Raw genomic sequence first — 15,247 nt, 5'->3', positions numbered from 1 at the left:
CATTTGTGAGCTCAAATTTCATAACTAAGTTGATAATAGCTATAATGTTACCATGGTAGTAAAGCTTAGTTAGGTCCTTGTTATGTAGAGCCACTGCTACTGTCAAAATGACCCTTCATTACTCTTTTGCAGTGTTCAGTTTGATGGAATCAGGAAAGGGAATGGTCCATTCCAGTGTAGTGGAAAAAAGCTGTTTGTTTTATCTAATGCAATGGAAGGGACCATTCCTAAAGGAATGTGATTCCATCCTCTTTATTGTTTTTCATTCCTTAGTCATAGGGTGTTTCCCCCTTTCCATCATGGAATGGAATTGTAACCTACAGTGTAACCCATTCCTATTTATGTAGTTTTAGGTGACACAAACTTTTACACTTTTATTATTTAATGTAATCTTATATGAGATTTTAATGACCCATTTTATTACTTTGTTTGTCAATTCCATTCCATTCCATTCACAGTATCATTTCATTCTTTTCATGATTCCATTAATTCTGATTGTAAGCATGCTTGACTATATGGATAAAATGGACTCCTAAATTTTCTGAAATTTTTTTGACTTGTGAAAGAAGGAACAGTGGATTCCGTTTGTTTCAGAAATCCCTAAATCAGAACCACACTATTTATGATGCAGAGACTGGTATAATCTTGAAAAATCAAAACGTGTAAAATCATTCCGGTGTGGCGAATACGATGAATGCATCGAAAAAGCAAAAGCGTCAGCCGTTGTTCCTTCGAAAAAAGCAGTGAAATACGCACGTAGAGAAGACGCAATTCTTCACGCCCTTGAGATCGAAAGTTCCCGATTACCCAAAAAATCACCCCAACAATCCGACACTAAACACTTACACCCCGATCAAGATCAAGATCAAGATGAAGAAGAAACCACCGAAGCCATGTCAGATAAATTAAGCGGCTTAGAATACATCTCAAATTCCCCACCGGAATTGGAATTGGAATTGGAATTAACCCCGAATGATTCCGAAGACGATGGAAATGAAGGAAGTAAGAAACGAATGAGAGGACTTGAGGACATTGGAATCAGCGGGGCGTTTAAGCGGCGGCGATCCCAGGTGGCACATGTTCATGAGTTTTTAAAAAAGAAAAACCGTCGCCGTCAGTTGACTAAGGTGTTAGAGACCACTGCCATGGTGACCGTGCCCGTTATGTGTGAACAGCTGACCGGATCCGGATCCTTCCTGCCTGAGAACAAAGTTTCCGGAAGTTTTTCGGTGGTAATTAATAATAATAATAATTCTGATAGCTCCAATAATGATGTCTCGCTCTCGCCTACAGATTCTAAACAGAAAGACAAAGAGAATGGAAGTTCCAGTATTTCGGGGCTACTTGACAACGATTCTTCTGCAAGGCTTTTTGATGTTCCTTTTATCGGAGAAGAAAAGGAGACTAAAGGTATTTTTCATCAAAGCATCATACTTTTATTGCTTTTTCTTATTACGACATTCTACTTAGAAAAACTCTACTCAGTTACAGTGTTTTTTCTTATTAAAGACATTGCACTTCGACAATTCTACCTGATTATAGATGTGGAAATTGCTTTGTGTTTAGATGACACTGCTATAATTCTGTAGATATTTTGAAGTATGATGATTTAGTAGGAAGAAATCAAAGTAGGATGCTATAATAAATAAATAAATGAAAGTATGTTGCTATTTCTTGCATTTCGCCCTTGTGCTCATTATAGCATCCTACTTCTGTTTCTTTATGTCACAGCATCAAAAATCTACCTGGTTATAAGACTTACAATTTTTTATTCTTATCGAGACATTGTACTTTATATATATTCTATCACTATAGGCTATAGCACTGAAAAGAAAATTGATTTGTAATTTGACGGCAGTTGCTACAGTTAGGTAGGTTTTTCAAAGCACAATGCTTTGATAGGAATAAATGAAAGTATGATGCTATAAATAAATGAAAGTAGGTTGGTATTCTTGCATTCAACCCTTTAAAGCAACTTTAAACTTGCATTACATTGATATGATGCTGTAATAGGATAGAAATGAAAGTAGGATGCTATAAGAAAGAAATACATGATCGACTTTAAACTTGTGCTAATGATTCAAAATGTTTGAATGGACAGCAATGGTATCCGAAAAGCTTCAATCTGGTCAAAGTAGTCTAGTCGATACGGCTCCGGTGGGACCCAACGAAATACAAGAATCCGGTTCCATCAATTCCGGTGGCACTTCAAAATGGCAGCATAAAGGGAAACGGAATTCAAGAAACAAAAGTAAAACCATTCATAAGTTTTTAGATCCTGATGTAACACATGTCTGTAAAGTGAAGTCGGAACAAATTACCGAATCGCCCCCGGTTGAGGAAGCAACAGCAACGGCAACGGCCCCGCATCGGTCACTCCCTTATCGGCAGTCCCGGTTTACAGTCAACCCGAAATACGAGTCGTCGTCAGATGTTGGTTTCAGAAAACAGGATAGCGGGTCTTTGTACGATGTTAATATTGAGGTTAATTCGGGGCATCATCCTCAACATGTCCCGTATATATCTCTAATGAGCAAGTTGACCGGTCAACCGATAACGGGCCACCCGCTTCTTGTAGAGGTTTTGAATGGGAATGAAAGCTTATCGGATCTTGAATTGAACAGTTCGGAATGTCATAGTAGCAGCTGTGAGTTGGGTGCAGTCAATGGGGTGGTCAACAACGGGGATGTCCGGATGGCTCTAGAAGCACGTGTGAGTGGGAATGGGAAGTCTCCGGGAAAAGCGAAAAGAAACGGGAACGGGATCTTATCGAACAAAAAGATCCGACGGTTGTCGTCTTTAACGGGGTCTAAAAGACCGGCGAATGAAACGGGAAAGTTTAAGAAGCCTGGAGAAGCTTGTGTCCCGTTGAAGGTGGTTTTTGGTAGAATAAATACAGCACTTGGTAGGTGAAATTTTTATATACTGAAGAGGTGCGGTGGTGGTGTCTATCTGTAACTTTGGATAAAATACAGGGATGATGAATGTAATTTATTAGCCTTAGCCCTTAAAAAGTAAAAAAAAACTACTTAGGGTTTTTGATCCGGTTAGAAAGTTCAAGTTTGGAACTTTGTTTGTTTGTTTGCTCGTTTTAGTTTTTAATACACTCTCAACGCCCCGTTGTACAATAATGGAGTTGTGGGTGGGTGATGGCGTGCGTGGAGCAGGGTTTGTTTTAACTTTTAATGGTGGGTCGCCTTTTGTATAGAAATGCCAATGGTGCGTGTAACTTTAGTCTTTAGGTGTAAAGACTTGGGTTTAGTGATGATTTCGGACATCTTGGTTCAAGTTTGGTTAATTATTCTCGGGTTATGTGGGCGTGTAGCGTTAATTATCAACTATCAAGTTGGTGGAATGTAATATGACAGAATATTTAAAGGTACTACGGATATATCAATATTTCATCTTGCTCTTTTGTCTTGTTTGTTTTTTGGGTTTGTCGTTGGTGTAGGAGAAAGTGTAATAAAATTTTTGGTAAAGGGTTTTAGTTCAAATAGAAGCATATACATAAGAAGAATTACCTGGTCAAATTTTAGTAGGAAATTGAAATCCGAAATCGAAGTTTTAATTTTTTTTACATAAAAGGATAAACTTTTCAAATTTTGCAAAAATAATAGGTCAAACGGTTACAATGAGTTTTTTCAAGCAAAAGACGAGGCGTTACTCAAAATAATGGTCATAATTATGCTATGGCGGGGTGGTGATGTAAAACCCTCACGTCTCTATCTGCGACCACATCCAACCACACATCTTCTCTTTCTACTCTTTTTCCCTTACTTTTATTTGTTGACGATCAAACCCTCTGTAGCGTGAAGCAGTGGTGGACGCAGAATATTTTCGTAGGGGTGACACTAAAAAAAAAAATTTCAAACAAACATATATTAGTAGTGTCACTCGTGTTTTAAGCCGGTGCACCCAATAGAAAAAACATTAATTTTTTTTTACACTACGTGCCGGCGTCGGAGCAGTGGTACGGGACCCCTGGGGCACCACTAAGGTCCGCCATTGGCGTGAAGTGAAGTAAAGATGATGTTGTGCTGGCGGATGGTGACTTATCTATTTATATTGTAATATTATTGCAATTATATAATAATTTAATTATATTATTATTGTAATGCTATTGTATTCTTTTCAGTATGATTCAGATAATTATGATCATACAAAATATTATTGTACTGTAATATTATTGGATTTTCAATATCTGAGCAAAATAATGTTATTGCATTTTATCTACCCGATGACGAAGATAGTCATGGATCTCATACTTAACTGGTGCGAAATTAATGGTGAAAGGTTTAGTTCGGTAAAAAGATATGCTACTTTTTGTGTCAAGAAAGTCTGGATGCAATAAGGAAAAAAACTTGCTGAATATGATACTATGTGGAACATTATGGTGTATATGGGTTTGTAGGAATAAACAGGTTTTCGAGAACATCCCCACGAGACAGACGATTATAGTTGAAATGATAAAAGCTCTAATGTTTACTTGGTGCAAATATATAACTTCATGCAAAAAGGTGGACCAGAGAGTATGAAATCTTTGTTTTGTTTTTTGTGATATTCTCCATTTGTACTATGTGCCCCACATCAACTTGATGTTGGGTTTGCTTTAATATATATTTATTTGCCGCTTTCCAAAAAAAAAGATAAGACAAAGAGTATTATCTTATTGTATTCTCTATTTTTCCTAAGAAAAACTTGCATCTTCATAAAAGCCATTAAAAGTTTATTTTATTTTCGAAAAACCAATGAAAAGTTTGTTTATTTAAAATAAATCCATGCGGGCAATCATAGTTTTTTATTAGCTAAAATCTCAAATGTGTAAACATTTCGTGGTTTTTTGTCGTTTAAAAAACAAGTTATCATTTTTTTCATAAAAAAACAAAGTTTCGAAACTATTCTCTGAATACGGTGTAAAATATATATTAGGTGTTACACATATTAACTATTTATTATATTTTTTTTACAAATCTTAATTGTGTATAATTAATAGTTATTTAGTAATATATTAATACGAACATGTTTAGAAATTCGGATTATATATTTAAATTAATTTATAGTTTACTTAACACAATTTTAGTTGTTATATCTTAACCAAAATAAAGAATCAATCAAACAAATAATTTTAAATGAAAAATAATAAAAATCAAAGAGCCTTTGACTTAACGATATTACAAGTTCGACAAAAGAGAGCATAGGGGTGCCGAACGGGTAAAATTTTCGGATTTCGGGTAGAACGGGTCGGGTAGAACGGGTATTTCCTTAAGAAAAAAATACCTGATACCCGACCTATATTGTAATTCAGGTTTTCGGGTTTCGGATATTCCGGTTTGAGGTCGGGTTGGGTAATTATCGGGTATACTTGAAAATTTCTTAAATGACACTTATTGATAATTTTTTTTCTTTATTTTTTTAATTTTTACATGTTGGTTGATTTAATAAAGAATCGGGTAGGAAAATACTCCATACAGTTAACAAGTGTGTGTGTATATATATATATATATATATATATATATATATATAATAACAATACAAATCATTATAATATGTTATGTACTTTTTTAATTCCATTCCGTGCGATAGTGAGAAACTGAGAATTGTGATGACGGTTCAGGACTTCAGCTTCAGCGTCGTATTCCCTTTGCAAGTTTGCGTCGACTGTCGAGCTGTCGTTTATAAGAAGGAAACGAAGGGTTTTGTTATATTTGAAGTGTGCGTACGTGACTGCATTGTATATTTGGTATTATTTAAAAAACAAATTCGGGTATTCGGGTATACCTGAAAGTAAATATTCATACCTAAAACCTGACCTATATTATTATCGGGTTAACCTATTACCCGAATGTTCATACCCGTTACCCGTTCTACCCGACCCATTATACCCGAATTCGGAATGGGTCGGGTGGGTAGAATTAGTTTCGGGTTTTTTCGAAAAGCCTAAGAGAGCATTTTAGTCAAAGTTTACAGGTTAAGTCTTATTGTGGACGAAATATATAGCTTAGAATTAGCATGTGTGTATAAGGCGTTTAAAAAAAAACGAGAGTAAATTACACGAATCGTCCATATGATTTGAGTAATTTGCACGTTTGGGCAATAACTCATTTTTTTTTTCACTCGGACCATCCTTATAATTTATTTTTATTGTATATTTTATCGTGGATGGATGTAGAAAGACAATTATACCCTTTCTAATTTGTTTTTACTTTTACATTTTGTTTATTTTAATATTAAAGATACCCACCACCACCCCTTACTCTTCTTCTCTTTCCAGATCATCACCCCTCTTACCTACTGCGTTTGGTCACTAACTCCCTTCCCCACCATCTCCTTCTTCCAATATGTCCAACAATGTCGAAAACACACACTTTCCCATATCTACTTCCTAAACATCGATTTAATAATACATTCTTCATCACTCTGTCCACTGCCCACAGATAAATTACTCTTTTGTTATTCCCTGAAAACCACCAGCAATTGTACTTATCACTTTTGATGCACAAAATCAACATACATGCTGCTGTCTCCACCTCCAGCTCACCCATGTCCAAAGCAGGAATCACCCTTTCCTGAAACATCATCTGAATCAACGAGAGTTTGTTGCATAATCTTTTAATTTTGATTTTTGCAGCCTTGATCTCCAATGGTTGTCATCTCCACCACCACCACCACCTCATCCTCATCCTATCTTTCACCCTCTCTTTTGAGTTAATTATGATTTTTCAGTCTCGATCTCCGCTGCATCGATTTTGAAAATTTGGGGGGTTTGTTCAACAACTAGGAGATCATTAGGTTTGTTTAACATTTCTGAATTAAAATTGTTTAACTGGTTTGAATGAAAATCATTTTATATTTTCTGGTTTGAATGGAAAGCACTTTACATTTTTTTTTTGAAATAACCAGTTTGTCTAATTAGAGGTGTGGATGGAACTCCCTTCGTGACATTGTTCCCTGATGATGTGTTACAGTGAAGGAAGACGAAGGCTTTAGGTTTGATCATGGTGGGTTTCATAGTTGATTGCAGATGGTGATTCAAGCGAATATGTTGGTGAATCTTGAACCACAACTTCGCATCTGAAATCCTCAAAAGTATGGGGTTATTGTGGTTTCATCCGGGTGCATTTTATATATGAGTGTTCTTGTGTTTAAAGTTGCAGATATAGATATGGTGATGAGTTATCACAAGTTGTTTGGTGATGGAGCTCTGGGACTAAAAAGTGGAAGAAGACGGTTTGTACATCGACTATAGAGATAAGAGAAGGTTAAGAGTGAGGTGAGACCTTATATAAAATATTTCTTTTAGTAAAGTAATAATAATAAAAAGAATAAGAAGGATATAAATTTGATTTTTAGGTAGGGACCAACTCCCAAACAAATCAAGTTGTAAGGATGATCAGAATTAAAAAAATAATTATGGACCAAACACAAATTAACCCAAACCACGATGCTCATTGTAATTTACTAAAAAAAACAATAAAAGATAAAGAAGGTTTTGTTCAATATCCAAAACATCCATATAAAACCAATCTTGTAACGGCCACCCAATCAATTCATGAAACGCATTGAAACGCCCAATTCCCAAATCTCCAAGAATTGAAGGTACCAAACCCTAGCTTAGAAGAGGGCAAATCTTTTGCAGTTTCTCCGATCTATCGTCGCTCAATCCAAACATGGGGCAAGCGGAGAAATTGATGAATCAGATTATGGAACTGAAATTCACCGCGAAGAGCCTCCAACGCCAGGCAAGGAAGTGCGAAAAAGACGAGAAAACCGAGAAACTCAAAGTCAAGAAGGCAATCGAGAAAGGAAACATGGACGGAGCACGAATTTACGCCGAAAACGCGATCCGTAAGCGTAATGAACAGATGAATTACCTCCGTTTAGCCTCTCGCCTCGACGCGGTGGTCGCAAGACTTGATACACAAGCCAAGATGAATACGATCAGCAAGTCGATGGGGTCGATCGTCAAGTCTCTTGAGTCAACCCTAGCAACAGGTAATTTGCAGAAGATGTCGGAGACGATGGACCAGTTTGAGCGACAGTTTGTGAATATGGAGGTACAGGCAGAGTTCATGGAGAGCTCGATGGCCGGTAGCACTTCACTTTCGACTCCTGAAGGAGAAGTTAACAGCTTGATGCAACAAGTGGCTGATGATTATGGTCTGGAGGTGTCTGTGGGTTTGCCACAACCAGCTGCGCACGCTGTGCCAACAAAGAATGCCGAGAAGGTTGATGAAGATGATCTGTCTAGGCGTCTTGCAGAACTTAAAGCTCGCGGGTAACTGAAATTGTCTGATCAGTAGTATATAACTGTCTGCAATTCCAGAATAAATGTGTACATTTTACTGACTTTAACATGGTTTTATGTCTGGCTTTTATACTGTCTATTCTATTAAAAGGTGATCGATTGATAGTAAGAATATGAAATGTTTGTCAACATTATATTAGTTTTTGCTTCTTTATTTCTTCATGTATTATGTGGGTATCTGGAGTTTTGATGATTGCTATAACTTTTCATGTGGTATGATTTTGATTCAGCAAGCAGATAATACTTAAGAGCCAGTTGTGTCTTGTAATATTAGAAAACTTTAAAGACGCTTCAACATAGCAGCCAAGAAGTAAGAGATGATCCTGAAAAGAGAACAAATTGGGCAAGAAATTGTAGCCTTAGCCTGGTGTAGTTTTGTATTTTTTTTGGTATGAGGTTTGAGTTGCACTCTTTTTACCAATTTATGCAACAAAATATCTCTCTTACTAATTTATGAAGCGAGTTCCTAAGAAAAATCTTGGGTTTGAGATCTACAAGATGAAGGGATCTTGTCTTGTTCATGAATTTGAGAATTATTGTTTTTCATTTCTAGGGGTTGCAATCTCTATCCATTTTTTACTAATATATGTAGCCATTTGAGTTATGTTTATATCTCTAACGAATAACATTATCATAAAACAAGAGATAAATTTTGAAGCTGGATCTGATGGAGTGGATAACAAGATGAACAAAAAAAACCAATATAACGATTAAACTGGTAACTTAATTGTTAGAAACCGGACTCTATAGAACATGGAATAATGTGATGATAATCAACTTGGATATCGACAATCATCGTGTTAAGCACTTTCTTCAAGAAATATCGACTATAGCGTGCATGAGTATCACAAAATTTGCTATTAGAATCTTAGCTTCATAGTAAAAACCCAACTAAACACCAATAATTCAAAATTTCAAATATACGGACACGAAAAAATAATAATGATCTCAAACGGATCGATGAGTTGTCATTTGCGCACATGCTTTCAATTAAAGCACGTTTACAAATTAGGTGCCGGCGGGAATCAACGGAGGAGCCACCGCGAAAATATCGACTGCATCTTAATTCACCTACTCCTTATTTTTTAACACAAATATTCGTCAATTCAACCTTTTCTCCCTGTATTTCACCTCATTCCCAATGAACTACGATGCTCATAATTAGTTAATCACACAACATACACTCTCACCTTCCTTGCCCTACTGATTTTCTTCACCAATTTCTGTAATTCGTCTTCTTACGAATTCAATCTTACCATCGTACTGACTATTACTTAGTTGTTCAGACCGAAGAAATGAAAGTTTCGAAATGGTTTTTTGTGATTATGATTGTTTCGCTTCTTAAACCTCAAATCTCATTTGGGGTTTCTGAGATCTCGCAAGAATTTCTCAAATTTGCAAAGAAAAGTGAGGTTTTTGATTGGATGGTGGGGGTTAGGAGAAAGATACATGAGAATCCAGAGCTGGGATATCAAGAATTCGAGACCAGTAAAGTTATCAGAGAAGAATTGGATAAATTGGGGATTTCTTACAAACACCCAATTGCAGTTACCGGTGTTGTTGGATTCATCGGCTCCGGCGAACCTCCGTTTGTTGCTCTAAGGGCAGATATGGATGCTCTTTCCATGCAGGTTTTGTTATTTTTTAAGCTTAATTTGTATTTTTTTCCTGCTAGATTAATTTCTTAGATAGTTGAAGTTGATTAACTTTCTGCGAGATTTATTATCCATTTCTATTGTTTTGAGTTTTGAACTCTGGCTAATTACAAGAACTACTTGTTATGCGTTTTGAACTTTGACTTATTAAGAACTCAAATCAAGTTCTTATAGTTATTGTTTCGAGCTCTTATTTACACCCAATTCGAGAAAATTGACTCAAATTCTAACTGCTCAATAAATGATTGACTCGTGGATGTAACATCATAAGTGTATTGATAAGTTTTATGATCTTTGTGATTAGGAAATGGTGGAATGGAAACACAAGAGTAAAGTTCCTGGAAAGATGCATGCATGTGGTCATGATGGTCATGTCACAATGCTTCTTGGGGCAGCTAAGATTCTCAAAAACTATAGCCATCTTTTGAAGGTAGGTTTGTTTAGTTTTTCATTGCATCCTCTATTTTGAATGCTCACCATTTTGGTAGATAGAATTTAGATGAAGTATGGGTGCTTGTTTATAAGTTAAAAGGATTGAATTCCTAACAATAATTTAGGTTTTTCTTTAAAGCACAATGTTTTAATATAAAGAATGAAGTAAGATGCAAACAAATCAATGAAAGCACATTGCTACTTCTTGCATTAACCCTCTTTTTCATTTTTAAAAGAGTTTCATAGTCTGTATGTGCATACGAGTACAAATTACTCAAAACATTTTGCATATATTTGGCAGGGAACAGTAGTCCTGGTTTTTCAACCGGCGGAGGAAGGCGGTGGTGGTGCAAAACAGGTGGTGGATAGTGGATCTCTTGAGAATGTGAAAGCCATATTTGGTTTACATGTTTCTCCACAGCAATCTCTTGGCCAAGTTTTCTCAAAATCCGGTGCTATTTTGGCCGGAAGTGGTGTTTTTGAAGCGGTCATCACCGGAAAAGGTGGTCATGCCGCCATCCCCCACCACTCAATCGACCCAATTTTAGCAGCCTCAAATGTGGTTGTCAGTTTACAGCATCTCGTGTCAAGAGAAACCGATCCTCTTGATTCTCAGGTTTCCCTAGAGCCTTGTGTTCCTTATGAAAATACATAGATGAATTGTCATTTGTTTGTTATGAAAATAATAAAAAATAAATATTTTATTTTTATTTTTTAGGTTGTTACAGTTGCCAAATTTCATGGAGGTGGTGCTTTTAATGTTATTCCAGATTCAGTCACCATTGGTGGAACCTTCCGTGCTTTCTCTAAACAAAGTTTTATGCAATTGAAGCAACGAATAGAGGAGGTATGTAATATCACTAATATGTATGCATTAATACAAAAACTTAGAATTTGAGATTACATTTATCTGAAACTAAAAATATAATCTGAAAAACAGGTTATTGTAGGACAAGCAAGTGTACATAGGTGTAATGCAAGTGTGACATTTGGTTCAAAGGATAAACCCTTCTTCCCTGCTACCATAAACCATGAGGGGTTACACAAATTCTTCCAAGAAATTGCAGGAGATGTTCTTGGTGTTGATAATGTTAAAGAGACGCCACCATTAATGGGGGCAGAGGATTTTTCATTCTATCAAGAGATTATACCTGGTTATTTTTATTTTATTGGAATGAAGGATGAAAAAAAGGGAACACCTGCATCGTTGCATTCACCATTTTTTGAACTTAATGAAGATGTTCTTCCTTATGGTGCTGCATTGCAGGCGACTTTAGCTGCAAGGTACCTTGGTCAAACTCAGGATTTGGAGAGACATCAACATGTTGAACTGTGAATTGTTATCTCATATGGATTAATTTACTGCTTCTTGCTGACAAAGAGACTATTTTCAAGCTATAATAATTGGTGTTATTGTTTATATATATATATATATATATATATATATATATATATATATATATATATATATATATATATATATATATATATATATTAATATATTGCTTAATTTTTGTCAGTGAATCTAGTGGTATGGTAGGTCATCTTTATATCTTGATCTTAGGTGGTGTTTGGTATGCAACAATCGAAGAAGGAATGGAATGTAGCATTACTGAGGAATGAAAAAAAAAACTGACTTTAACAATTTTTAAGTGACTACTAACATTGTCTTGAATATCTGAAATATATGTAATATATATTTCAAATGAAATGAAACATGTTTATATATAATTTATTTTAACGATATATTGTTATTTGGTCAAAGGCTCAAAGCTAATATTTTTTTATGTATCAATTTAATTTCATTTAAATTTTTGATAGCACATAACAAACATGTGACTATCCCTTAAAACCAATCAAACATGATTATATAAAGTAAGGATTCGTTCTATTATCTTGCCGTTTCATTACCACTTCATAATTTCATTCATCATAAGAAACAAACCTTGGACAATCAGCCTGTCTTAACTAGTTCTAAACTAATTATTCCAACCATAAATAATCAGATTCATCAAAAAAAAAAAAAAAAAAAAAACTAATCATCTACAACTTAAAACAACAATAATCATTGAAAATACATATCAAAACACAGAACGAAAAGCATCTACGTTTCCATAAAACAGAGTGTTTCATACAAATACAAATACAAACACAAAATCTCTCATTTTGTATTATACAACTGTGTCACTACATCAATAGTGATAACAAATTATTATTCAGCCATCAACTGTTCCATAAATCTTCCTAAGATTAAGATTTACTCAGTAAGTAATAGTATCTCATGCTGCTTAAATACAAGTAATCAGCTAAAAAATTCTGCAGAATCTTGAACTAGAACCCAAAGAACTCCATCGAATGTTCCAACAACACATCCAAAGCACTAGGAGCAAACTTCCGTGCAAAAAGAAAACAAACAGAAGTTGGCTGATTATTATAAACACATTTTTGATCTTCTAGAATCTTTTTAAAAAACTCCTTCCTCATATCATTCTTCCCAAAAGTAGCCGGATGGGCCCCACCCCTTGACCAGTCAACATACGTAAGACTCCTATTTGCCAACAAATATGGAGACTGAATAGTCAACATGGTAGGAAAATAATGTTCATCAACATAACACGCAGGTCTACAAAACTGTTCAAATTTAGGGTAAAATTTGGTGTCTTTAATGATATCAACTGCAAGATTCCTATTGGTTTCAAACCACTGAGACCCTTTTCGCCATTGACTAATGTTGACTTCTGGTAACATGTTGGGGTTGTACCTACCCCGCCCGTATGGTCCAGGTTCATCCATTGCACCCATGAAGCTGAATCTTGATCTTGAAATGTATCGATAAATTATGCTGAAATTGTGCAGAGGTATGCATGCTTCTGATAAGAGGACAAACCATTCGTTTGAGATATCAAGTAATGCATTTGCTAGAAGTCGTCTTTCTGCATCACACATGCTCATTCTTCCCCATTCCACCAACTACATTTAGAGTTTAAAAAAAAAAAAAGAGTTTTCGTTATTCGAGTATATTTGAATTGATTGTCAAAGTTGAGTTATATATGAGAGAAAGAAAAAGAAACACTTTTCTTGATGCATTAAGTAAAAAGGAAACACTTGTGTATAGCAAAAACACACAGTCCATTGGCTTTTCTTTCTGCTATTTTTGATGATGATGAGGGCATTCACATCTTTTAGATTTTATTGGGACAAAAATTTCAAATTTTATTCTATCTTTTTTGTGGGACAAAAATTGAATTAAAACGTAAGTTGCAATTGATAAATTAAGGGTATACAATTACAAGCCGTTTTACTCCACTACTTGGTAATCAATTTTGTTAAAATTAGTATCAAACTAAACCTAAATGATCATACAATCATATTCAAAAATAGACCACCCAAACACTACAAACCAATTCTCTTACGGGAAAAAAAAAAAAAAAAAAAAAAAAAAAAAAAAAAAAAACACTACAAACCAATTATAAAATCACAATTATCACATAATGTTCAAGAATGTAAGAAAGGGCATAGAAAATAAATGTTGCTAACCTGACAAGGAATTTGCCTCCCATAAAAGACTGAAGATGTTGAAAAATCTGGTGAATACGAAGGCAAAGAATGAACATAAATTGAATAAAGTCCTTCATTTCCTTCAAAAAACTTCTCCCACAATGGTGACAGAGGTAATGGTCCTCTTGCCAAGAACATGAACGCAATTTTAGGTATTCTTTTGAACGGGTATTCTTTGATTTGAGGAACAACTGAAGCTCGCCATAACAGCTCACTGTCATTCATTGTATGCATGTAATTTGATGGAGGCTTAATCAGATTCTGTAAACTAATGGGTTCTTGAAAACAAGGCTGTGTTCCTGGAATGATAGTCCGAAAGCCTAAATTTCTGTTCATGCGTATACTAATGATTGAAAGAATAATGCCAGCGCCTAGAAAAATCAACATGAATCTAAGTAATCTAAATGGAAAAACCCTAGATTGATTTGTCTTGATTGAATTAGTGGTGGGATCTTTGCCTTCCTCCATTGTCACTAACCTTGACTGCATTTTTTAGGGCAGAATAAACGCAGATTCGTTCTGCGAGACAATTTCACAAACACATCCACTACACCTTTTCGGTTAAGAGCACAAAAAATCCGATAAAAACCTTGCGATTATGTAAAAAATTTCATGCTTCTGCCATGTAAACATGAAATTCTTTTGTAAACAAATCTATACCCATGTCAAGAAAATCAAAACCCTCATGCGATTCTTCACAGTAAATTAAAAAATAAAAATAAGAGGAAGGAGTAGATCTTCTAACTACAGATATCTAAGCTGATTTTTTTTAGGAAAGAGTGGGGTGGGGATGAAAGAAACGTAAGTTTGATGAATGTCAGCCGACATATGGGAGTTGGGAGTTGGGAGTGTTTTGTAGTGTTGGTTCTTTTCGAGTGTGATCGAAGGAGAGCGTTGGTGAATGTGCAGGTGGGAAGAGAGTCAAGAGACAAGGCAACAAGGCAACAAAAGAATGACGAATTTAATGCAGGATTTTAATAAATTCTTTATTAAAACAACCTAAAAAGCTTAAATTTTAATGTATGTAACGTATATCTTTTAACTTTTAACTATTTATACTATTATTTTTTTAAAAAAAATTATTAAAGTATGTAACATATATGTTTTAACTTTTAATTATTTATACTATTAAACTTATTTAAATTAAATATCTGATATAAAATTTAGCTAAAAGAGGAAATTGGTTACATTCTACTTTGTCAGTTTTCATGGGGCATGTTTTCTCTAGTACAAATTTCCACAGGTCATTTTCCATGGACTAAAGTTTAGTGACATTTTCTCAATGTTTTAAAATTCT

The 15,247-nt window shown here is 35.0% G+C and overlaps 3 protein-coding genes and 1 pseudogene across 4 annotated transcripts in view; 3 read left to right on the top strand and 1 right to left on the bottom strand.

The window, feature by feature from the left end:
* LOC145086269 (Tudor/PWWP/MBT superfamily protein) overlaps window positions 1-3,415 on the top strand; it is a 4,778-nt gene extending 1,363 nt beyond the window's left edge. Inside the window, exons 2-3 of the mRNA XM_079024022.1 lie at window positions 632-1,410; window positions 2,102-3,415. Of these exons, the coding sequence (XP_078880148.1) occupies window positions 632-1,410; window positions 2,102-2,913 (1,591 nt within the window). The 3' untranslated portion in view covers window positions 2,914-3,415. The remainder of the gene's footprint in view (window positions 1-631; window positions 1,411-2,101) is intronic.
* A 2,878-nt stretch (window positions 3,416-6,293) lies between these two features.
* Window positions 6,294-8,471, top strand: LOC145086259 (ESCRT-related protein CHMP1B pseudogene; annotated as a pseudogene). The gene is made up of 3 exons (XR_013700358.1): window positions 6,294-6,789; window positions 6,966-7,270; window positions 7,637-8,471. The product of XR_013700358.1 is annotated as an ESCRT-related protein CHMP1B pseudogene (transcript).
* An 892-nt stretch (window positions 8,472-9,363) lies between these two features.
* On the top strand, window positions 9,364-11,812 carry LOC145086244 (IAA-amino acid hydrolase ILR1-like 4). The gene is made up of 5 exons (XM_079023993.1): window positions 9,364-9,936; window positions 10,265-10,390; window positions 10,694-11,008; window positions 11,111-11,239; window positions 11,333-11,812. Exons 1-5 carry the CDS (start codon window positions 9,601-9,603, stop codon window positions 11,726-11,728), a joined length of 1,302 nt encoding a protein of 433 aa, XP_078880119.1. The 5' UTR covers window positions 9,364-9,600; the 3' UTR covers window positions 11,729-11,812.
* A 671-nt stretch (window positions 11,813-12,483) lies between these two features.
* On the bottom strand, window positions 12,484-14,902 carry LOC145086251 (Core-2/I-branching beta-1,6-N-acetylglucosaminyltransferase family protein). The gene is made up of 2 exons (XM_079024005.1): window positions 13,930-14,902; window positions 12,484-13,362 (listed from the first exon to the last, which is right to left on the bottom strand). The coding sequence occupies exons 1-2, from the start codon at window positions 14,437-14,439 to the stop codon at window positions 12,724-12,726; spliced, it is 1,149 nt and encodes a 382-aa protein (XP_078880131.1). The 5' UTR covers window positions 14,440-14,902; the 3' UTR covers window positions 12,484-12,723.
* Window positions 14,903-15,247: the final 345 nt, after the last annotated feature.

Source organism: Lactuca serriola, chromosome 1, assembly GCF_051521515.1.
Source record: "Lactuca serriola cultivar US96UC23 chromosome 1, Lser_US96UC23_V15, whole genome shotgun sequence".
Classification (NCBI taxonomy): domain Eukaryota; kingdom Viridiplantae; phylum Streptophyta; class Magnoliopsida; order Asterales; family Asteraceae; genus Lactuca; species Lactuca serriola.
Note: the sequence above shows the minus strand (reverse complement) of the source record. Positions and strands in the feature narration are given on the sequence as shown.